The 25,603-nt window shown below is 37.7% G+C and overlaps 2 protein-coding genes across 2 annotated transcripts in view; both read left to right on the top strand.

Annotated features, from left to right (window-relative positions):
* Positions 1-6,958: 6,958 nt before the first annotated feature.
* On the top strand, positions 6,959-15,012 carry ogfr (opioid growth factor receptor). Its single transcript, XM_058410700.1, has 7 exons — positions 6,959-7,424; positions 9,438-9,506; positions 10,881-10,962; positions 11,282-11,360; positions 11,433-11,499; positions 12,028-12,176; positions 12,505-15,012. The coding sequence occupies exons 1-7, from the start codon at positions 7,296-7,298 to the stop codon at positions 13,376-13,378; spliced, it is 1,449 nt and encodes a 482-aa protein (XP_058266683.1). The 5' UTR covers positions 6,959-7,295; the 3' UTR covers positions 13,379-15,012.
* Positions 15,013-16,091: 1,079 nt separating this feature from the next.
* col9a3 (collagen, type IX, alpha 3) overlaps positions 16,092-25,603 on the top strand; it is a 29,057-nt gene continuing 19,545 nt past the window's right edge. Inside the window, exons 1-5 of the mRNA XM_058410934.1 lie at positions 16,092-16,343; positions 17,563-17,631; positions 21,234-21,269; positions 22,444-22,515; positions 24,012-24,065. Coding sequence (XP_058266917.1) covers positions 16,278-16,343; positions 17,563-17,631; positions 21,234-21,269; positions 22,444-22,515; positions 24,012-24,065 — 297 coding nt within the window. The 5' untranslated portion in view covers positions 16,092-16,277. The remainder of the gene's footprint in view (positions 16,344-17,562; positions 17,632-21,233; positions 21,270-22,443; positions 22,516-24,011; positions 24,066-25,603) is intronic.

Raw genomic sequence — 25,603 nt, forward strand, 5'->3', positions numbered from 1 at the left:
CTCCGGCTTTAATCTAGCACTGACTTATGCCTAGCACTGGATGCTAAACACATTAGCGCAAATAGCACAGCATTTTCAACAAGACGGAGGATTCTTTAAAGGAGGACTTTAAAGGGGGAAACAACAACAAACACATCCAAACAAAAACCGGAATCAAGGAGAAATTAGAGTCCACTTTCATCAAAGCTCTGAGCCGGGATCACCAGAGCAATGTGAAAAAAGAAATCCTCTCTCTCTCTCTCTCTCTCTCACACACACACACACACTTTCTGCCTCTTTACCCATATCTCTCTCTGTCTCTCTCTCTCTCTTTCTTTCTCTCTAACTCTCTTCTCTCTCTCTCTCTCTCACACACACACACACACACTTTCTGCCTCTTTACCCATATCTCTCTCTGTCTCTCTCTCTTTCTTTCTCTCTAACTCTCTTCTCTCTCTCTCTCTCTCTCTCTCTCTTCTTCTCCTTCTTCTTCTTCTTCTTCTTCTTCTTCTCTCGCTTTGTTCCTTGCTACAAATACCATGTCTGCGTGTTGCCATGGAAATGGGGTGGTTTTCAAGTTTACTGCAGGTCTATATGTAAATTTCGGGACTCCTTCATATTTATTACATCACTTTAGTAATAGATTAATGGTGCAATAATACATGAAATTAATACATTTGTAACGTTTATTAACTTTTCTTTATTATTTATTTTATAGTTAATTAGTTAGTTAGTTAGTTAGTTAGTTAGTGTGAAGAAAAGATGCATTAGAATTATCTTTAGTTTGGCTCAGGTGTGCAAAGAAAAGAAGGTTTTAATTAATTATTATTATTATTGTTGTTGTTGTTATTTATTATTTATTATTTATTATTTATTATTTATTATTTATTATTTATTATTTATTATTTATTATTTATTATTTATTATTTTATTCACTTTAAAGAAAAAATTGCAAGCTCCTGCATCTAGCAGCTGAGTGCCGGCTGCAGTGCATGATGGGTAATTCACCAGCATTTCCTTATTGCTTATGTAATGCTTATGTAATGTGTGGACTCCAGTTCTTATTAAATTTTTCATAAATACAGACACACACACACACACAGAAACACTGTAGAAATCTCATAAGCAAAACTTATTACATTTTACAAATATTAACTGTATTTTTAATACAACTGTGTTCATTCTAATAGCTTAAATAAAGATATTTTATTTCTATACGTTTATTTCTATACGTGTGTATCAAGTGAAAACAGTGTCAATTATTTAATATATTTAATATCATGATGAGATTAGAATAAAACAAAGATAGCATTACTACATCAATTACTAGACACAATTTCTAGCTTGTTTTATGTATTGGCAGATTAATTTTCTTATTTCATTATTTATTTAAAATTAAAAAAAGATTTTTAATTTTGAAATATTTAAGTTTTCAAATATTTCAAATATTTTTAACAGAAAATGTAAATATTATCGTTATTTATTTCTGTGTAGTCTAACATCAATTTAATTAAACTGAAAAGTTTTGGGACATCCCTCCAAATCATTCAATTCAGGTTTTTCAGGGGTTGGGCTCAGCCCCTTAGTTCCAGTGAAAAGAAAGGAATTTTGGACAATTTCATGCTCTTTGTGGGAACAGTTTGGGGATGACCCCTTCCTGTTCCAACATGACTGCACACCAGTGACCAAAGCAAGGTCCATAAAGACATGGATGAGTGAGTTTGGTGTGGAGGAACTTGACTGGCCTGCACAGAGTCCTGACCTCAACCCCATAGAACACCTTTGGGGTGAATTAGAGTGGATACTGTGAGACAGACCTTCTCATCTAACATCAGTGCCTGACCTCACAAATGTGCTTCTAGAGGAATGGTCAAAAATTCCCATAAACACACTCCTAAACCTTGTGGAAAGCCTTCCCAGAAGAGTCGAAGCTGTTATAGCTGCAAAGGGCGGGACAACTCCATATTACATTCATGTGCATGTAAAGGCAGACGTCCCAGTTTTGAGCTGGATCACAGTCTCCGCTCAAATTCATCCCAAAGGAGTTCTGTGGGTCTAAGGTCAGGACTCTGTGCAGGACAGTCAAGCATACATTTTATCCATTTATTGTTACATTTAACACTGTCCTTTCCTGAAGTTAATGAGACACAACCAAGACAAAGAGATGAGGTGTGTCAGGTTTTTATGTTAGAAGTGAATTTGATGGTGCAGTAGCTCACATTTGATTTGCATAATATTTTTATGCAAAATTTTCTTAACCTGTTTATGCAGAAATAAATATTTCAGAGTAAGAGATGTTCAGGCCGGTCGACTGAGTTAGTGATGAGGGGAACACTGTGTACATCTGATTCCTGAATTTATTTCCATAGAAATCTGAGATGAACAGAAATGGCTGCTTGTGTGTGTGTGTGTGTGTGTGTGTGTGTTAATGTTTCGGTGGGAGTGAGTGGGTGGGAAGCCTTTATATAAACAGGAACCCTGTGAATATGTTATGTTTCGTGTGTGTGTGTGTGTGTGTGTGTCATCAGCTGTCAGCTGTCTAAAAGTGTCCACAAACACAAACACACACACACACACACACACACACAAACAAACACTTCGCTCATCAAACACTCTCATGTAGTGTATTAACCATCTTGACCATTTCAAAATGCAGCATCATTTCAATGGCCCCGCCCCTTCTGATATTAATAACTTTTAAATCATCATAAGAAAACAGATTTATCTACACTGTTGACATTTTAGACATTTTTTAAAAATCCAGAATAGACATTCTACAAATTCAGTTTCCTGGATAATGTCTTGTTTAGTTATGTAAACTAGTATAGTATACTTGTGTACCTGTCTGTATCAGTGAAGGAGGTGTGGCTTGTGTACCTGTCTGTATCAGTGAAGGAGGTGTGGCTTGTGTAACTGTCTGTATCAGTGAAGGAGGTGTGGCTTGTGTAACTGTCTGTATCAGTGAAGGAGGTGTGGCTTGTGTAACTGTCTGTATCAGTGAAGGAGGTGTGGCTTGTGTAACTGTCTGTATCAGTGAAGGAGGTGTGGCTTGTGTAACTGTCTGTATCAGTGAAGGAGGTGTGGCTTGTGTAACTGTCTGTATCAGTGAAGGAGGTGTGGCTTGTGTAACTGTCTGTATCAGTGAAGGAGGTGTGGCTTGTGTAACTGTCTGTATCAGTGAAGGAGGTGTGGCTTGTGTAACTGTCTGTATCAGTGAAGGAGGTGTGGCTTGTGTAACTGTCTGTATCAGTGAAGGGGGCGTGGCCAAGCTCACTGGAGATACATACAGTATAAAGTAAACACTTTGCTATCCCTCCATCCCTCTGTTCATCTCTCTATCTGTATAGTATGGAGAGTAAATCAGTACAAATTCTATTTCAGCTCCAGTATTGAATGAAAGGACATTCTGCATCATGCAACACATAAATCAGCAGCTGAAACTATATTAAACCTCAGAATTCCCAGATATTGTGTTTCTTTTCAAGGAACCTCCATTAGTTTTCTATAGAAATGACAAAACATCAGAGTTGCCTTTTTCAGACTGAGATAAATGTTCTGTCTAACAATAAACCCACAGTGTTGCTGCAGGACATGTTTAATCCAGAACAGGACTGAAGGAGAGGTCAGGACAATAGAAAAACACTGATGTCTGTCTTACTGATGTGTGAAAACAGAAAACAATCCGCTTTTTAAGAGAATTTAAACATGCTGAGACTAACCAGCTGGAACAGTTCAGTTCAATCTGTGAAAATTTTGATCTAGAAAAATTTTTGAAAAATCTGGAATAATCTGTAAGATCTGGGGAAGTTTTGGAAAAACTCAATTTGATATTTTCAATTAATTTCACCTGGTAAAATGTAATTAATCAAGAAAACTAAATTTGATCTGGGAAAGACTTCTGGAAAAGGCATCCAGAAAATCTCAAGTCATTCTAGGAAAACTTCATTAGATCTGGGAACACACTGCACAATCTGGGAAGATTCAGTTTCATCTTGGAAAACTCATTTCATCCATCCATCCATTTTCTATACCCACTTTATTCCTAATTAGAGTAACAGGGATCTGCTGGAGTCTATCCCAGCACACACTGGCTGAAAGGCAGGGGTACACCCTGGACAGGTCACCAGTCCATCACAGGGCCACACATATAGACAGACAACCACACACACTCACACTCACTCCTATGGGCAATTTAGAATTACCAATCAACCTAATGTACATGTTTTTGGACTGTGGGAGGAAACTGGAGTACCCGGAGTAAACCCACACAGGCACGGGGAGAACATGCAAACTCCACACAGAAAGGCCCCTGCCTGTTCAAACCCAGGATTTGAACCCAGGACCTTCTTGCTGTGAGGCAACAGTGCTAAGCCAGTGTGCTGCCCAAAAACTCATTTCAATTTAGAAAAAAAATAAATTCGGAAATCTGGAAAACTGGATTAAGCTTCAGGATTGTCTTCTAAGAGTGAATGAAGGATTTCTCCTTATCCGGTGAAAGACACTTAAACCTCAACAGCCAGAACAATAATGACATCACTGCTAGTGATGCTAGGTGTTGCCACGGCAACAAAAGAAGTCAAAAACTTAAGGAGAAAGAGCTCTTAGATGCTCTCACATCTCTGAAGTGAATATTATGGTTTAGACATCTACAGATTTCGAGCATCAGCCTATAAATATCAAATCATATTCACACACATGCACAAACACACACACACACACAAGCATCACTTGTGAGTTAAGCTGCAATTTGTATGCACGGCCAAACCTCAACCTACTCCCTAAAAGCACAGACGTGTTGGGAAGGAACAGGATGGTCTCCGACTGTGAGCCTTCGTTAACTCGCTGTCGCTCTGAGGAGAAAACGAGCTGGAAGATGCCCAGCTGTAGTGGAGTTAAAAACCAATTCCCGTGCAGTTACCACAGTAACCAGATCCAAAAATAGCAACTCCATACTGGGGGCCATTTAACTTCACACTCCCCTCCATGCACACTGCTATTTTTATAACCGACGAGGGTGACGTGTGTGTGTGTGTGTGTGTGTGTGTGTGTGTGAGAAATGGAGATGACTTCCTTTTAATCAAAACCATCCAGTTAAATAGAAAATAGTTCATACGATGATCCACTGAGGAAGTAGTTGTAGATTATGAAGCAAGGTTTAGGATTAGCTAACAGAGATAATAAGAGTGTGTGTGTGTGAGTGTGTGTGTGATTATGTTCATGTGTGTATGAAGGAGATAGTAGGTGTGTGTGTGTGTGTGTGTGAGGATTAAGGAGATAGTAAGTGTGTGTGTGTGTGTGTGTGTGATTATATTCTGGTGTATATGAGGGAGATAGTAGGTGTGTGTGTGTGTGTGTGTGTGTGTGTGTGTGTGAGGATTAAGGAGATAGTAAGTGTGTGTGTGTGTGTGTGTGTGATTATATTCTGGTGTATATGAGGGAGATAGTAGGTGTGTGTGTGTGTGTGTTATATCCTGATATACAACAAGGTGGTACAATTTCAGGCATGCGATGTGCACAGTGTTAAAGCACTAGCTATTCAGGAACATTAGCCTTGTAGCTCAGGTCCAAAACTAATACACTTGGCTAATTAACTACATTCCAATCGAACCTGAAGAGATCTGATTGAGGAGTGAAATAGTTCCTGTTAGTCTGTGTGTGTGTGTGTGTGTGTGTGTGTGTGGTCCGTGTAGGAGAGAGACCAGGGCGCGATCCGACGCTTCAGCAAATGACATATGATCCATGTCTCACTGGATTGGTTAATTCGTTGCCATGGAAACGGCCTCACGCACTCTCGTTGGCGTGTAATGGCAGGGTCAGAAAGAGTCCGGCGCCCAATTCAGTCAAACACTGGCTGACATTTAGAGCAGAGCAATGACACAGACTGTAAATGTATTTATGGGTCTTTGTTTAATCTCTCCTCCTTCAGTCACTCCTGCTCCAGTGGATTCTGCCTCATCTCCTCAGCTTTAGAAAATGTTTCTGTAGCGAACAACAGCTTTCGGCAGCTTCGTTCCACTGGAGAACGTTCCTCTGTAATTTAATTCAAAAGATTAACTGGATGGATGGATGGATGGATGGATGGATGGATGGATGGATGGATAGATAACTGAATGAATGGATAAATGGAATGTTGAATGAATGGATGGATGGATGGCTGGATGGATGGATGGGTGGATGGATGGATGGATGGGTGGATGGATAGATGGATGGATAACTAAACGATTGGATGGGTGGATGAATGGAATTTAAAACAAAGTGAAAGGATGTTTTCCAGGTGTATGGATAGATTGATTGATGGATGAAATTATAAAGGATTAATAAATAAATTAAATAAGTGGATGAACTGTGGATAGAAAAAGATGTATTGCTGCAAGGCTGGATGGTGGATCGATCAACTGATGGAAGGTTTTATGGATTTTAAATTGGATGGATGGATGGATAGATGGATGGATGGATGAAATTATAGATTGATGGGTGTATGTTTAATTGAATGACAGAAATGGAGGATTGGCACAATAAGTGAAGAGATGGACATGTGATTTAGAGTATATAGATATACAGATAGATGGATTTTTACTAAATGGATAGATTAACCTATAATCTGGATGGGTGGATGGATGGGTGGAAGGATGGATGAGTGGATGGATGAGTACACTAAGTGGATGGATGAACTGATGAATGGATGCATGAAATCATAGACGGACAGCCAGATTAGTGGATGGATTAGAAATTGATAGGGAAGGATAAATAGGTAAGTGCAGTTTATTTTAGTGTAAGTAATATATAAGTTAAATGGATCGATTTTACGACAGAAGGTTTTATAATGCTCAATAAAAGAAAATTATGCGTCGCTCAGTCTTCAGTCGCATTAGCGAACGGCGCTGGGAGAATGCCCGGATGAGACGGCGACCTCTGATTGGTTCATACTTCCCGCGTTGCTTCATAGACTATAAAAGGGGAAGTGGACTACAAAAGCAGGTTTCTTCCCCACCCATCACATTAGTTAAGAATACGTATGTTTTTGTTGGTTACGACTGCATTATTACAGCACACATGGTCATCAACCCAAAAACGTGTCTTTATACCATGCCAAAATGACTTCCGGTATTATTGATGACGCTATCAGGATGTAGGCGTTACTGTTTAGATTAGCCGGTGAGCTAGCTACCTGGAGCTTTACAGCCGAGGCAACTTTCGGGATTTTTAGAGAATGTTTTTTATCGTTAATAATATTTTAGTCCTGCTGTATTTACGGTGTTTCTAACAGTTTAGCTGTGTGTGTGTGAAAGAGCGAGAGAGAGAGAGAGAGAGAGAGGATGGAGGACGACTTGGTGTGCGAGTACGACTCCACCTGGGACAGTGAGAGTGACGGAGACGATTTGGGGACAGACAACACTACACGGCGCACGTGTCCGGACAAAAATAAAAAAGCAAAAGCCGGTTTTGTACGTACTGCTTCCGTTTAATATTAATTTTTATTCTTTATCCTTGCATTTGTACTGATAAACTGGTGCACCGTTGTTGTGCCTTCTTCCAACCTCTTTTCCGAAACGTCCCGCCTTCTGCGCAGTGATTGGCTACTATATCCCGACGTTGTGCTATGATTGGTCCGTGTTTCACGTTTGTCAGGACGCGGAACACTTTAAACCAATCAGAGCGCGAGTTACGTGATATGTCGGAAAACGATTAGGAGATCAAAAAACTGGCACTTTGTCCTAGCTAACGCTAGTGGGAGGTTATTAGCCTGCTTTTAAATGAAATATGGCAAAAATTAGACGGATTCGTTTTATATAATAGGATTTGGGTTTATATTTTAACATTTGTCAGTAAAAAAAAAGAAAACATATCAAGCACTTGATGTGGCGGCAGTGTTGCAGACTGTCGCAGTTTCAGAATGCGGTATTAATGCTGCAGCGATACGATGAAACATTTTTCGATACGGTATCGATATAAGCGATTAAAATATCGTTCGATACAGATGCTGAGGATCGCACAACTGTTTTTCGGGCTGCTTTGCTTCACACAGACTGGTGCAGTTTTTGTGTGTGTTTATGCTACTCACATTTAAAGCGTAATATTTATTCATTACTGCTGGGCTGAATGATTGCAAACAGATTTTTGTCATTTATATGGAGATATTTGTGCGATCCCAATGAGCTCTGTGATATAATTTGAAATATCTGACACACCAGATCACGTCCCTGCCCCGTGCTCCATTTGGATGGAGCCTGCTGGGTATTTTTGGACAGATCTTTCTGCCCCGTGACCCAAAATCTGTCCGATTTGGAAGGCTGTATAACGACAGCTGGCTTCTTGGCTGAATTTTGAAGGCATGGCTTTTTTCTTTCTAGCTGAAGAAAATCATACTTTCATCAGTGAGCTAAAAAAAACATATTGTAGTAATGCTGTAAAAAGCATGATAAACAGTCAAGTCAATTATCACAGTATTTTAATATATATATATATATATATATATATATATATATATATATATATATATATATATACACACACACACACACACGTGTCACTGTATAAACAGTTCATCTTGACCTCATTAATTGTTTCTTTTGTTCTGTTTCTACACTATGTTGCCAAAAGTTTAAATTCAGGGGTTGGGCTCGGCCCCTTAGTTCCAGTGAAAGGAACTCTTAATGCTTCAGCTTCATACCAAGACATTTTGGACAATTTCATGCTGCCAACTTTGTGGGAACAGTTTGGGGATGACCCCTTCCTGTTCCAACATAACTGTACACCAGTGACCAAAGCAAGGTCCATAAAGACATGGATGAGTGAGTTTGGTGTGGAGGAACTTGACTGTCCTGCACAGAGTCCTGACCTCAACCCCATAGAACACCTTTGGGATGAATTAGAGTGGAGACTGTGAGCCAGACCTTCTCGTCCAGCATCAGTGTCTGACCTCACAAATGCACTTCTAGAGGAATGGTCAAAAATTCCCATAAACACACTCCTAAACCTTGTGGAAAGCCTTCCCAGAAGAGTTGAAGCTGTTAAAGCTGCAAAGGGTGGGACAACTCCATATTACATTCATGTGCATGATATGCAGATGTCCCAGTTTTGGTCTGGCTCTCAGTCTCCGCTCTAATTCATCCCAAAGGTGTTCTGTGGGGTTGAGGTCAGGACTCTGTGCAGGACAGTCAAGTTCCTCCACACCAAACTCACTCATCCATGTCTTTATGGACCTTGCTTTGGTCACTGGTGTGCAGTCATGTTGGAACAGGAAGGGGTCATCCCCAAACTGTTCCCACAAAGAGCATGAAATTGTCCAAAATGTCTTGGTATGAAGCTGAAGCATTAAGAGTTCCTTTCACTGGAACTAAGGGGCGGAGCCCAACCCCTGAAAAACAACACCGGAATTCAGTGATTTGGAGGGGTGTCCCAAAACTTTTGCTAATTTAGTGTATATCTTGTCTCTTTTTTTTTTTTTCCTCTCACAGTGGTCCAATTCCTCCTCCAGAAATCTGCGAGCAGCCAAAGACATGCAGAACTACAGACACGGCTATCCGGTGAGTAGGTTTGTCTCGGGTATTGCATCATTAACCCGGTTCGGCTCGCCCCGGCATGCACTTGCATTAAAATACTTTCTGAAAGGTTCTGCAGTTGGTCGCTGGGGAAAGCGTGAAGGTTTGATCACATATCCAGCCCTGATTGGTCCGAAGACGGTGATCACAGGAACAGCAGCACTGGCTGTAGCGCGGGTTTATGTTTAATAATTTATCGTTTCTGTAGAAAAATTCTTGCAACATTTCAATTCTTATGTGAAAATTCGTAAAGGAGGGTATTCATATGCAGAGGTTCCACACTCCTCCTTAGCAAATCGCCTTGTGGTTTAAGAAAAAGAAAACATTTCACGACAAGGATCAGCTTCATGGTTTTTACACTGACTCACACCACTCAGTTGATGGCTGATTATTTACTGATAGCAGGCAGAAGAAGCAGAGAAAACCCTTAACCTGAGAATTACAGATCCCAGTCTAATCTCAGCATCAGATCTCACACCAGTAATACAAATTTAAACGTTATTAGTCATTAACACAATCAGACACAACCGGACATGCAGTGAAATGCTTTTGATGACCGTCCGTGTCTAAATAAATTAAAAGGAATTTAAAAATAAAATAATATGGAATTAGGCATAAAGAGGGAAAATAAAGAGTCAGTATTAAAGAAATACAGCATATGAATACAAAGCCTGATGATACAAATGTAGTGATATTAATATAGTTATAACTCTTTATGAATAAAGTGTATATGTATGCATTTTTGCATACTCCTTTGTTTCTGATTCGGGTCCAGACACATTCGGACCGTATCGGACCCTCGAGACATAGACATGTACACTGATCAGCCATAACATTATGACCACTCAGAGGTGCCGTGAATAAGACTGATGATCTCCTCATCATGGCCCCTGTTAGTGGGTGGGATATATTACGCAGCAGGTGAACATTTTGTCCTCAAAGTTGATGTTAGAAGCAGGAAAAATGGACCAGTGTAAGGATTTGAGCTTTGAGTTTGACGGAGGGCTAAATTGTGATGGCTAGACCACTGGATCAGAGCATCTCCAAAACTGCAGCTCTTGTGGGGTGTTCCCGGTCTGCAGTGGTCAGTATCTATCAAAAGTATTCTTATCCATGGAGGCCCCACCTCACAACTTCCAGGACTTAAAGGATCTGTTGCTAACATCTTAGTGGCAGATCCTACAGCACACCTTCAGAGCTAGTGGAGTACATGCCTCGATGGGTCAGAGCTGTTTTGGTAGCAAAAGGGGGACCAACACAATATTCAGCAGGTGGTCATAATGTTATGCCTGATTGGTGTATATTCCTAGCGTAAACTGAAGATTAATTTGTGTTTGTTTTTCTCTCGTCTCTTTCCAGAACATCATCGACGAGGACTGTACAGAAGACAGGATGCCAAATTTAAAGTTCTATCTCAATGAAATCAAGTCATCACCTGATGGTGTGTGTGTGTGCGCGTGTGTGTGCGCGTGTGTGTGCGCGTGTGTGTGCGCGTGTGTGTGCGCGTGTGTGTGCGCGTGTGTGTGCGCGTGTGTGTGCGCGCGCGTGTGTGCGCGCGCGTGTGTGCGCGCGCGTGTGTGCGCGCGCGTGTGTGCGCGCGTGTGTGCGCGCGTGTGTGCGCGCGTGTGTGCGCGCGTGTGTGCGCGCGTGTGTGTGCGCGTGTGTGTGCGGGGTGTCGTTCTGTGCTTTAATTAATAATGGTCAGTTTAACTTCGAGTCGCTTCAACCTCAGATCGTCCGTGTTCGTCTTTGTGTTTCAGACGTGTACATCGAGACCTTTCACAGCGAGTGGAAATCGGATTATAAGAGACTTGAAAGAGTTCATTCCTACATCCAGTGGTGAGAACCCATCTACAGATCTCTAATCCTAATTACAACTTAATTAGAAACTTATCCCAGTCTGTCTGGTAGGTTGTTTCCTCTGCGTGAGCCGGGAGTGAATTACCTGGCCACTGAGCTGACCAAGAAGGAAATCCAGGTAAGAATAAACGTTCACACACAGCGGTCAGGCACTGCTTTTATTTCTACTGTGTAGCTCCCAGGAACTCTGACGTCACAGTGCTTATAAACTCCCAGGAACTCTGATGTCACAGTGCTTATAAACTCCCAGGGTGAATTTCTAAATTGCTCAAAAATCAAAGCTTTCAAGCGATAAACAAAATAAACGAATCAGAAAAAATATCAGTTCTTTCTAATTGTCCAAGTTAATTAGATTCTTTTTTACCTCCTTTAAACATTCATATCTGAATCATTAGAACTATAACGATTATTATCTTGATATTTCACGCAGAGTTAAACGCCACAGCTGAACCCACATGGCCACTCGGTCAGTGTTGATGGAGTGAAACAATTTCATCTGACCAAATTGTGTTAACGGTCTTCTCTGACTCAGGAAATAGTCATCGTTTGCCTGTAGGAGAGTCGTACTTCAGGTTCTAGCTTGAAGCAGCGTATAATGTTTTGCAGTCTGTGTGTGTGTGTAAGCGTGTGTCTGATTTCTCTGCAGGCGTTTCAGGAAAGCGAAGAGGCAAAAAGGCGTCTGGTTGATTCCTACGAGCTCATGCTAGGTTTTTATGGCATTCAGCTGACTGACAGAGGAACCGGCGATGTGAGACGCGCAGAGAACTGGAGGGAACGCTTCGCTAATTTGGAAAGGTGAGTCACACTGTGTGTGTGTGTGTGTGTGTATATACTCTCTCACTCGCACAGGAAGCTGTATTTGCTTTCACATCACTAAGTACTAGTAGCAATTTTTATGTAATATCCAGTATGCATGCATAAACCAAGTCGCTTATAAATATTGGCACCCTGGGAATGACGCATCATCACGAGCATCATGCAGAACCTCTAAAGATAAATGATGAGGTTATACACATAACCAGAAATCAACTTCAACTCCATCATGACATCATCCTGTCCTCAGTTATGTTCCTCTAACAGCTGGAGTGTGTTTAAGTTTGTGGATCTGTTTGTGTTCTTCCAGGAACATGCACAACAACCTGAGGATCACACGCATCCTGAAGTGTCTGGGTGAACTGGGCTTCGAGCATTACCAAGCTCCTCTAGTGCAGTTCTTCCTGGAGGAGACTCTGGTGAAGAAGAACCTGAGCAGCGTCAAGCGCAGCGTGCTCGACTACTTCCTGTTCGCCGTGCGCAACAAGCAGAAACGCCGTGACCTGCTCGGCTACGCTTTCCAGCACTTCGAGCCCAAAGACAAATTCGTCTGGTGTCCGAGAAGAATCCAGAAACGCTTCAAGAAGAAAGCTGAGGCAAAGAGGCAGGACTCGCCGAGCAGAAACAAGAGGGACGGAGAGAAACGAGAAGACGACGAGACGATACGCGGCGAAGGTTCCTCCGTCGACCCAGAACCTAGAGATGAAGGTTCTTCTGTGGATCCGTTACCTCTGAACAATGGCAACCACCTCGATAACGGAGAGATGGACATCTCAAGTGGTGAAGTGAGCACCGTTAAAAGCGACGAAGAAGAAAATCAGACGAAACCCGTCGAGAACACGTCGCCCAAATCAGATCAGGAAATGATCCAAGTCAAGGACGACGATGAAGAACCCAAGAACATTTCATCGTCTCAGAAAGTAAGCAGTTTGGAAAAGCAAGTATTAGAAAGCCCCAAACACAGCTTAAAGTCCTCACCGCCTTCTGAAAGGGTGGGAAAAGTTCCCAGAACCAAGGATAATACCGGTTTAGGAATTTCGGATCATATAAAATCTTCAGGAGAATCATTTTCCACGAGCTCGCCGGAGAAACCGGATGAATCGGACGCGAAAGACGGAGAGAAAACAAACGGCACGGACGCTGGAGAGCTGATGGACACCGAGCCCAGTGGTGGGGATTCCTAAAAATCTAAAAATCCCTGGATGGAATTAGGATCTAGATAGGAACAATAATCTAAACAATAAACTCCATATCAAAAACCTAAAAATGTGAAAACTATTCTTTGAAGAAGGGATGAATTTAATTGTTGTTTGTTTGTTTGTTGAAGATATACATTTCTGAAAAGCAAGCCTACCTGTATATGGAGACTTTATAAGCTTGGCCTAAATGTTCCTTTTTTTCTTTTTTCCTATTTTTTGTTTGTTTTTGTTTTTTTTTTGCTTGTTTTTGTTCTAATTAAATTATTCGGTTTGGTGGAAGGTGATTAAAGCGGAAGGAACACGCGTCTACAAGATGGTCAGTGTTTTATAATTAGCACTTTTCTCTGTTTTTTTGGGACCGTGATGAAGAAAGAATTGGAGTTGAAATATATGAACTTGATTCGTTGTAAGTGATTCAGCAGACTGATTCATGATTCGTCTGAGTCGTTTGGCCGAATCGATTCGAATTCTGCCAGTGGAGTGTGTTTGAAAACGTGCGGTTGTTTTTGTTTTTCTTTGTTTAGTACAGTTTCGTTCTTAAAGCTGTACAACTCGGCACTTAAACGTGGGGAAATTATTAAAAAGATTCAAATTTTTTATTTAAGAGCAAGGTGCATATCGACAGTAAAACCTCTCCTATACAGTGCTGAGTCGGCGTCACTTCATTTGAATCAAATATAAATTCGCTGGCCACTTTATTAAGAACGGAACCCTGAAACCAGGTGATACTGGCTGCTGTCAGGATAACTCTGGTGTCTTGAGCGGCTCCTGAAGTCAACGTCATGCTCATGAATCCAGCCGGAGACAACTCTGTGACTCCTCCTTCAATGGGATTATGAGCATTAATTATTCCATGAAAATATTCCCCACGCTATTACACCACCCCCACCAGCCTGCTGTGTTAAAAGGCTGGTCAGGTTCATGGGTTCGTGCTGATGATGGAAAAGTTTGATCTGACCTTCTGCATGTTGTACTAGATGATGTTCCAATCTTCTTCCATCCAGAGTCTGTTCCCATGATACCCTCAGATTCCTTCTGCTGTTGTCACCCATCCATGAGTTGTGCATTCTGAGTTGCTTTTCTGCTCACCATGGATGTAAAGTACCCTCATTCTAATGTTAGGATATTACCTGACCTCCTTTCTACCTCCTGATTTGATGCATTGCTGTGATTGGCTGATTGATTAATGAACTGATGAGCATGAAAGTGGGGGAGTTCCTAATAAAGTGGCAAGCGAGAGTGTATATTGAGGTTATAGAAGTGTTCCGAGATGCAGAGCTGGATTATATTGTTGAGGATTGTTCCACAATAAAAGTAAAATCATTTTCCTGTTTCTTAAGTCTTTTAAGTCCAGAAAATCTCAGAAAACTCTGCTTGAATTTTTTTTTTTACCAAAAATGTTCAGGTGAAGATGAAGATGAAGATGATCATTATCTCTTTATGGACAGAAGACGCAGATTATCGAGAGTTTAAGGACATTTTTTTTAGGGAAACATCCCGTTCTTGTGAATGCTGCCTGTTGACCTGTTTTGGAATGTACCATTGTTTTATTTGTTTATTTTGTTTCCTAAAAGAAGGAAAGTAAAGAAGAAGAAAAAACTTGCAATATTTCCTGTGTCAATATTTAAAACATCTCCCTTGTACTTGCAGGTGGGTGGGGTTTGTTTGTTTGTTTTTAAAATTTTTGGTTTATTCCAAAAGACCTGTATTGTATACAGGGTTAAAACTGCACTCTGAGGAAACAATGAGATTTTTTCTTTAATTTATTTTAGTGCATGATATAAATCCATGCGATAAATGCTCCACCTCTCCAATACCAAAAAAATAAAAATAAAAACAATACCAATAAACAATTGAAGATAAAAAAAAAACAGAAATACTAAATTAATTATCTTAAATACATGGAATAAATCCAGGATGAAAGTTCTGACTTGTTTTAGAAGGTTTGAAATACACAAACGTCCCTCACTCAGACTCGTCCGAGATAACTACACCATATCGTCCATTTCAAGTCAAGTGGACTTCATGGTCATTCCTTTACATCCGTCACATGCATTAGGAACGAAGCTCTCAGACTCCTGAATGTGGAACTGGATCTGTGAGAGCTTGTGCAACATTCAACTCAAACTGCTTCAGTGCATTTACACTGCAGTATTAAACCACTGACTCTACTACACACTACACCAGTGTCTGTCTATCTATCCATCCATCCATCTATCTTTTTACTTTTATTTAACTACTTGTCTATCTATCCATCTATCCATCTATCCATCTATCTATCTATCTATCTATCCATCTATCCATCTATCCATCTATCTATCTATCTATCCATCTATCCATCTATCTATCTTTACACTGTTGTGTTCTTTCCCAGAAATACTCCTTACTCATTAGTAGTTTATTTTAAAGAATATATAAATCTATAAAACTGTAAAACCTTTTTTTAAACCATCACATATAAGGATGTCTTTTGTAAACGTCTCTAAGTTAAATTCTTGTTTTTATGGATATGTTCAGAGGCCTTCTAACACACATACACACACACACACTCACACACTCACACACACTCCTCACTCCTCACCTCCACCACCAGCCCAAAGAAATCTCAGGTTTCACTCTGTCTATTCGCTCCTCAAGGCTTCACGGCCTCCTCCTTGCCTCCCACTCGGTCAGCCCCCGGTTCCTGCCCACTTCCACCTCTTTCTCTTCTCTCCTTCTTCACCCTGTCCATCCATCCCTCCCCCCTTTGGGCTGGAGGCTCCGGTTTATCTGGAATCAGCAGGGAAAGGCACTCAAGAGCGCTGCGTCTGTGTGGAGAAAGCGTGTTAATAGGAACTGGGGGAATCCACTCGTCTTCCTCCAGCCGAGGGAACGGACGAGAGCCATGGCCATGTTCTCAGCTCTGGGCTTCCTTTTCCTTTGCCAGCTTTTGGCATCATCCCTCGCTCAGGTGTGTATGGAGCTGGTGCAGTAATGTAGAATTTAAGAGATGCTGAAGATTTTGAAGTGAAGAAGGGAACATGCTCGGGGAATCGTTTTAGGCGTTTTAACTGAGTTAGTTATGCACTAACCCTGTCGCTGACCTCGTTACGGATTCGATCCAGACATAACGCTGACTTTATTGGACAGTTCTGTAGTCGATTGTCCACTCTAAAGCCAAAGCCGTTCTGGTTGTCAGGATCTCATGCACTCAGTGGAGGTGAAAGTGTAGAAAAGTCTGCATATAAGATGTTCGGAGACAGTTTGTGTTAAATACCTCGTGATGTATCTATAACGTACTGAGAAGTGTGATGGTAATTAATGTTAATTAAACGTCTCGTTTTAGTTTAATGGCTAGAACAGTTTAAACTCCTCTGGGACTCTAGATTTCAATTCAATCACAGCTGATTTCTGAAGTTCATAGCTGAACCTGTTGTGTTTTATTGAGCGCTCTACACATGAAAACGTTCATTATTAGATTTTCGAGGTTGAGAAAACAACCTTTGACAGACTTTATGACATTTTCATTTTAGTTTCAATTAAATTGCATTTCTAAAAGAACAAAATTAGGAAAATTCACCTCTCTACATTTCACAGGCTTTATTTTTTTAGTTCTTTGAAATTATTTTGTGGCGTGAATTTCGATCATTTTCTTTCTGTAGAGGTTCATGTGTTAAACAGTGTGTGTGTGGGGGGGGGGGGCTGTACAGTATTGACCTTATTAGCTTTGTTTATGAAGAACTCTTTTCACGTTACTGTGAACTTTGTGAAGTCTGGCTGAGGAATGCCGAGCTCGGGAGGTGAGCCTCCTCCTCCTCCTCCTCACAATGCCATCTTTGTTCCATACGTAGCTTCTGTGCTACTGAAATACCTGAGTGTGGACCGCTGACCTCCTGCCGCTCAGGATGAATACAGTCTTGTTATCTGAGGTTCTGGATTTGCAATAGCGTGAAAACTGGATCTTTCTTGTTTGCTGTTTTACTTCCAAATTGAATATAAATGACATGATAAGGGGTTTAAAGCTGATTGATAGCTTTCCAGATCAATGATTATCAGGAAAGATGTGTGTAGGGATGTGGTTAGGTATCTAGGTACACACACACACACACACACAAATATATATTTCTATATATAAAATTATATTATGAACTGAAGTGTATATTGTGTGTGTGTGTGTGTGTGTGTTACAGTCACCTCGTTCTCATGGACCACCTGGACCTCCAGGACCGGTGGGACTCCCGGGGAAAGATGGCATCGATGTGAGTGAACTCAGCACACAGAATATAACACATTAGAAGGCATGGTTTATTTAGCAAAGAAATTTTTATACAAATTTACACAAAAGCCAAAAAAACACTCTTTCAATTTTTGTTTTTTAAACTATAATTTCTTCTGAATAACATTCATTTATTTATTTATTTATTTATTTATTAATTTATTAATTTATTAATTTATTAATTTATTAATTTATTAATTTATTTATTTATTTATTTAAATACTCAGTATTTGAAATGTTCTCTTGTTTTTTTAATCTGTGATCATGGATGATTTGCTCATGATGGAATAACGTTGTAGAATTTAATTTAATAAATAATTTAATTCTTCATGTGAATCTCATAAGTAAAGATTCCTAAGTAAATCAGAACTCCACGTCTTGCTCTAAGCTGTGAATAGCTCCCCTATTCTGGGGATTATTTGTGTAATGGTGCTGGATTTATTGCGCCGATCGAAGCTCCGCCTTCAAACCGAATCCTGCGGCTCTTCAGCGTATTGATGCCGGCATCACTGATGGGCGGAGCTACTGAGCGTCTCATATTTCTCTTTATTTTTGGAGTGATGTCTGCATAGTGAGCACAGGGATCGTTAAGGACCGAGCGATGAGATGAGGATATCGTGTGAAGTTGCAGTATATTGTGATATAGCGTTAAACGCTTGACCTGTTTGCGTATTCTGGACATTATACACCAAGTCTATGAATATATAATAACAAGCTTCTGAAACTTAATAAAGTGTAATTATTTACTCTAATGCATCGAACAAATCTTAATTTGCTTGTGACATCATCATACTGAGTCCTCTTCAGATCTGAATATTAATCAGGGGATGAATAATATATTATATGATATGATATATGAATAGTGTAAAAATTATAGAATGTAGTTTACTATGATTATATCTGGAATTTTTTGAGAGATTAAATCTGGGATTATTTTTGAGATTTGTGAGAGATTATGTCTAAAATTATCTGAGATTTATGAAACTTTTTGTCTAAATTATTTTTGAGAATTATGAGATAAGATTATTTAGAAGAAATTATGTCTGAGATTATATCTGAGATTTACTGGAGATTACGTCTGGGATTATTTGAGATATTAGGTTGGAGATTATTTCTGAGATTTTTTGAAAGATTGTGTCTTAGATTATTTCTGAGAGATTTATAAGAAATTATGTCTGAGATTATTTCTGAGATTTATGAGAGATTGTGTCTGGGATCATTTCTGAGATTAATGAGATTATGTCAGAGACCATTTCTGAGATTTTTGAGATTATATCTTAGTTGTTGTTACAGTTTTTATTACAGTTAAATCCAAGTAGATATTTTTTATTTTTTATTTTAACACTAATAAATCAAACTTTTCTCTGGATGTTTTATATCATGATAAGCATCATGCCTATGCTAACCTGTCAGATGTACTGAGGAATATGATTAAAAAAATTGATAGATATTGAAATAAATAGTCACAATTCGACTGTAAAGTTTTCAGAGACGTTTCAGGGATCATCGTTATTTTTATTTAAAATTTTAAAAATTTGATCTTAATTGAAAACTTTATTGGACGCAGCTGAGTAGATGTTTAAAATCTGTTTTTACAATTGTAAAATAAATTAGAATTTAGTTTTGAATAATTTAAGAAATTTATAAAAATGTAAATAAATTTCCCTTCACTTTTTAATCCATTCTTTATCATCACTAAGTTACAGAATGATATAATGTTATTTTTTATTATTTTGATAAATGTCTCTATATATTTCTCAGAGATATTGACATCACGACTATTTTTATTAACTATTTGAGATTTTTATGTAGGTAATAATGAACTCACAGATTTTATTTATTGCAAAGCTGCTCACAGTAAATACTGAAGAATGTTTTTGTAGGAATGTCTTGAAGCATCGTGATTTTTTTTATTTTATTTTATACTTTGGGGTGTCTGGGGGGGTCAGGTTTGGTCTTATTGCCTCACCTCATCTCTACTGATAATCATCCATCACTCCATTACCTCCTGATGGAGCTCCAGCATGCGCGGCTTATCTGCATGTTAAATGTCAAAGCTTGATGTTTAAATGAAGAATCACTGAAGTGCAAAACTGCAGAAAACTCAGATTAGTTTACTAAGAAAACACGTCCTGTTTCCTCCGTAAATGAGAAGCAGAGTAGCAGAGGAGCTTGGACTGGAACAGACAGAGAACTCATTCATACAGCCTCAGAAAATCAAACAGGGCCTTCTAATGCCCCCCCCCCCCGACCCCACCCACCCGGTTCCCTCGGCCTAGCCTCCTACCCCCTACGCTCTACCCTACCCTTCCACCCTCGTCCTCTTGTCCCTCTTTCATTTCACCTCCTGTTTCATGTTGAAGCCTGTAGTCACAAGTGTTAAACTCTCTCTCCACTTTTACCTTCATTAAGCATCTTGGAATCACTCCATAAGCTCTAAAAGCCCCGCCCCCTTTACCTTTCCCTCCATGAAAACTGGGTAAACATTCATATACTCTCTCTTTACTCTCTAATCTTAATTTGCAGACTGCATCATGATTGGCTCTTAGATAGATAGATAGATAGATAGATAGATAGATAGATAGATAGATAGATAGATAGATAGATAGATAGATAGATAGATAGACAGACAGACAGACAGACAGAGGGATAGATAGATAGATAGATAGATAGATAGATAGATAGATAGATAGATAGATAGATAGATAGATAGATAGATAGATAGATAGATAGACAGACAGACAGAGGGATAGATAGATAGATAGATAGATAGATAGATAGATAGATAGATAGATAGATAGATAGATAGATAGATAGATAGATAGATAGATAGATAGATAGATAGATAGATAGATCTAAGAGCCAATCATGATCCAGTATGCAAATGAAGATTTCAGTAAAGAGTAAGCATCTTGGAAACACTCCATAAGCGCTAAAAGCCCCGCCCCCTTTCACCTTTCCCTCCCTGGAAACTGAGTTCATATACTTTCTCTCTACTGAAATCTTCATTTGCATTCTGGATCATGATTGTATTATGAAATTATATTATGAGATTATATTAATATAGAAAAATTGATGAGAGAGAGATTCTATATTTTTATATTAATATAGAAATATTGATATTTAGCCGGTGTTATTTGTTCTATCCAGTGCTTTTAGTCAAATCCATGTTGATGGATTTTAGGATCCGTACACTCAGGTTTTCTTTCTTCCTCCTTGTTCTTCCTAAACTACACAAATCAGGCAGTGTCTGAAACGAACAGACGTCTAAACGTTATGTTTACAAGCACTGACAAATTCATGAAATTGTCTCAGTCTCGAAAACACAGGAAAAGGCCCAGGATTTATCTTTACCTAAAAAAATGGATAGATGGTGAGAAGAGTTTTACTGACGATATAAAACAGACAGAGAGAGAGAGAGAGAGAGAGATTATATTAGTATAGAAAGATTGATGATGATATAAAAGAACACTCGACACATCAGTGACTTCCTGAAGCCTCAGGCTGTATCAGAGTCAGCGCTGGAGTTGAAACTGAATTACAAATAAACACAAATTAATCAAATACATTTTGCTTCCTCTGCAGGGAAAACCAGGACCACCTGGACTTCCTGGAAAACCTGTGAGTGTGACTGACCTTTACAATACAGCAGCAGCACACACACACACACACACACACAAACACACATATACCAACATCAACAAGGCTACACAAACGATTACGTCACTAACACACACTTTTATTCTGAACATTTTCCCACATTATTTTTTGTTTCCATGGAAACTGACACGCCCCTTTCTTAGCTCTGATCCATGTCATTTAGTGTATTTTATGATTTTATATTTATTCTAATGTGCAGTAAATTACAGTAAATTTCTTAATAAGTGAAGTAATTAGGTGCTGTAAATTATTCATACTATAACTTCAATAATATAAATAATACATAATATAATATAAATTAAAAGATAATAACAAATAAATACAAGCAACTATTATATGTTTTATTTATTTAAATTTTGGCTGAAAAATGTAAAAGACTTGTCACTGGCTTTCTGAATATTTGAAGCTTCTAACTTTCTAAAAATTGTTCTATTGTTAAACAGTTTTGAAAAAAGAAAGTCTTATTTTATAAAGATCTGCCAAGAATATTTAAAGTTTCCCCAGAGTGTGTGTATAAATGCTTAAAAATAAATAAATAAATAAATAAATAAATAAATAAATAAAAATAATTGAATAATTAATAAACAAACAAAGAAATAAATAAATAACAATATAATAATAATAATAATAATAATAATAATAATAATAATAATAATAATAATAATAATAATAATGGATAAAGTCTTGAAAGGTGTTGGAATTACTCACATGATTTGTTCAGGTTCTTTAAAAGCGTATAGAGTATATTATTAAATATATTTTATTTGAAATTATTTAAATATTTAAATTATACTATGAGTCTAGAACAAATATCTACACCAAATATCTACAACAAATTTGTGAAAATAATATAAACATCAGACTGAATTTAATCTTTTGTCACATGACCTCCTTCTTCAAATGTGATTTTTTTTCCCTGTATGTGTTTCCTTAAACAGTGATATAACAGAAGGTGAAAAATAAAACAATAAAATGAATCAATAAACAATAAAATCAATTTAAAAAACCCAATAAAAAAAAACAAAACAGTAATCTATATGTATACATTTTATATATATATATATATATATAATTTACATTATTGTCTCTGAAGAGATCTGATGAGGTGTTTTTCTTAATGGTTTTTTTTCTTTAGGGACCTAAAGGGAAAGCTGGAATTCCAGGAACAGCAGGGAAACCTGGACTTTCTGGACTACCTGGAATAGATGTAAGACAAAGCCTGAGATTATATTTAAAGATTTCTTCTTACAGATGTATATATGTGTGTGTGTGTGTGTGTGTGTGTGTGTATTCTGTATAATTATACAGGTTAGGGCTTTAGGCTATTCCAGTCTTCTACGGAGAATTTTTTTAGGAGATATTTATTTTAAATTCTTTCCTGAAACAAGTAGTTTCTGTAAAAGTTAGTTAGTTAAAGATTGTTAAGCTTCGTCAGGAATACTGTAAAAACATAAAATTATTTTTATTCTGTTTGTTTAATACCTTTTTTTTTGGTTCATTATTAATGTAAAAAGTTTTTCTGTGAGCAGGGAGGCACAATTTTTTTTTTAAATTTTATTATTAAGTAATAAAATTATCTGCTAATACATATTGTTTTCACTGGAATTTTATTTTTATTATGAACCTTTTGTTATGTGTATAATTCTTTTATTGGTGAGAAACATAAATATGGACATTTTGCAGAGAAAACATTCTGCTTTTTTTGTGAAAGAAAAGAGTCGATTTTATGTTCATTTTATTTAATTTTAAATTATACATTAAATTTATACATTAAACTGTACATTTAAATATTTAATAATTGAACACTGGGAGCATCTGGAGCTTTTTTTAAACACTGTACCTGCATCGAATCGAATCACTGAATCTAAATAGAATCACTGAATCTAAAGCAAATCACTGAATCTAAACTGAATCAATAATTCGAATCACTAAATATAAATCAAATCACTAAATCTAAATCAAATCACTGAATCTGAATCAAATCACTAAATCTGAATCAAATCACTGAATCTGAATCAAATCACTAAATCTGAATTGAATCACTAAATCTGAATCAAATCACTGAATCTAAATCGAATCACTGAATCTAAATCAAATCACTAAATCTGAATCGAATAACTAAATCTGAATCGAATCACTAAATCTAAAACTTTTTTCTTTTTCTAACAAACATTTTTTAGACTTTCAGATGTTTTAGACATGTTTCTTGCTTAAATTCTGTCATTCTGTGGTAATTGACTTCAGCACGCTTGTTTCCAAACATTTTAATTCAAAGGGAGTGAAAAAGATTGAAAAGTATATATAATATTGGTTAGAATTTAGGAGACAGGTTCACATTTCCACCTGTGAGCAGCACTTCCTGTACACTCCTCAACACCTGGACAGGGTCACAGCATGAGCTGAAGATTCAGTGAAATGATCAACATCTCCTCAGTGCTGGTTAAGTGACAGCTCAGTGGTTAAGATGTTGATCTACTGATTAGAAGGTTGTGAGTTAAATCCCAGGACCACCAAGCTGCCACTGCTGGGTGCCTGAGCATGGTCCTTAACTGCTCAGGTGTATAAAAATAACAAGAATGGATGAGGGTGTCTGTAAATCTCATCAACATAACTTTTTTATACTCACTATATGTAGCTCTGCTATGTTCTATCTATCTGTTCTACAGTTGGATTAAGAGTAAATGTGTTCTGTTGTTTATTTAGGGTTTGCCAGGTCCTGATGGACCTCTTGGAAAGGACGGACCTCCAGGACCAAGGGTAAGTACCACTGAGTCAACACACTGCATCATAAACACTATATCATAAACACTGCATCATAAACACTATATCATAAACACTGCATCATAAACACTATATTATAAACACTGCATCATAAACACTATATCATAAACACTATATCATAAACACTGCATCATAAACACTGCATCATAAACACTATATCATAAACACTGCATCATAAACACTACATCATAAACACTGCATCATAAACACTGCATCATAAACACTATATCATAAACACTGCATCATAAACACTATATTATAAACACTGCATCATAAACACTATATCATAAACACTGCATCATAAACACTGCATCATAAACACTATATCATAAACACTGCATCATAAACACTGCATCATAAACACTATATCATAAACACTGCATCATAAACACTGCATCATAAACACTGCATTATAAACGCTATATCATAAACACTGCATCATAAACACTATATCATAAACACTACATCATAAACACTGCATCATAAACACTGCATCATAAACACTACATCATAAACACTGCATCATAAACACTGCATCATAAACACTGCATTATAAACACTATATCATAAACACTGCATCATAAACACTGCATTATAAACGCTATATCATAAACACTGCATCATAAACACTATATCATAAACACTGCATCATAAACACTGCATCATAAACACTGCATCATAAACACTGCATCATAAACACTGCATTATAAACGCTATATCATAAACACTGCATCATAAACACTATATCATAAACACTACATCATAAACACTACATCATAAACACTATATCATAAACACTGCATCATAAACACCACATCATAAACACTATATCATAAACACTGCATTATAAACACTATATCATAAACACTATATCATAAACAGTGCATCATAAACACTACATCATAAACACTATATCATAAACACTATATCATAAACACTATATCATAAACACTGCATCATAAACACTACATCATAAACACTATATCATAAACACTATATCATAAACACTATATCATAAACACTATATCATAAACAGTGCATCATAAACACTACATCATAAACACTATATCATAAACACTATATCATAAACACTGCATCATAAACACTGCATTATAAACACTATATCATAAACACTACATCATAAACACTACATCATAAACACTACATCATAAACACTATATCATAAACAGTGCATCATAAACACCACATCATAAACACTATATCATAAACACTGCATTATAAACACTATATCATAAACACTACATCATAAACACTATATCATAAACACTGCATTATAAACACTACATCATAAACACTGCATCATAAACACTGCATCATAAACACTATATCATAAACACTGCATCATAAACACTACATCATAAACACTATATCATAAACACTACATTATAAACACTGCATCATAAACACTACATCATAAACACTATATCATAAACACTACATCATAAACACTACATCATAAACACTACATCATAAACACTGCATCATAAACACTA

This window comes from Hemibagrus wyckioides, linkage group LG15, assembly GCF_019097595.1.
Source record: "Hemibagrus wyckioides isolate EC202008001 linkage group LG15, SWU_Hwy_1.0, whole genome shotgun sequence".
Taxonomy (NCBI): Eukaryota; Metazoa; Chordata; class Actinopteri; order Siluriformes; family Bagridae; genus Hemibagrus; species Hemibagrus wyckioides.

Coding starts and splice junctions, on each gene's coding strand:
- ogfr (XM_058410700.1), top strand. CDS start 7,296: ATGGAGGACGACTTGGTGTGCGAGTACGACTCCACCTGGGACAGTGAG. Junction 9,507..10,880: donor ACTACAGACACGGCTATCCG/GTGAGTAGGTTT, acceptor GTCTCTTTCCAG/AACATCATCGACGAGGACTG. Junction 10,963..11,281: donor AATCAAGTCATCACCTGATG/GTGTGTGTGTGT, acceptor TTTGTGTTTCAG/ACGTGTACATCGAGACCTTT.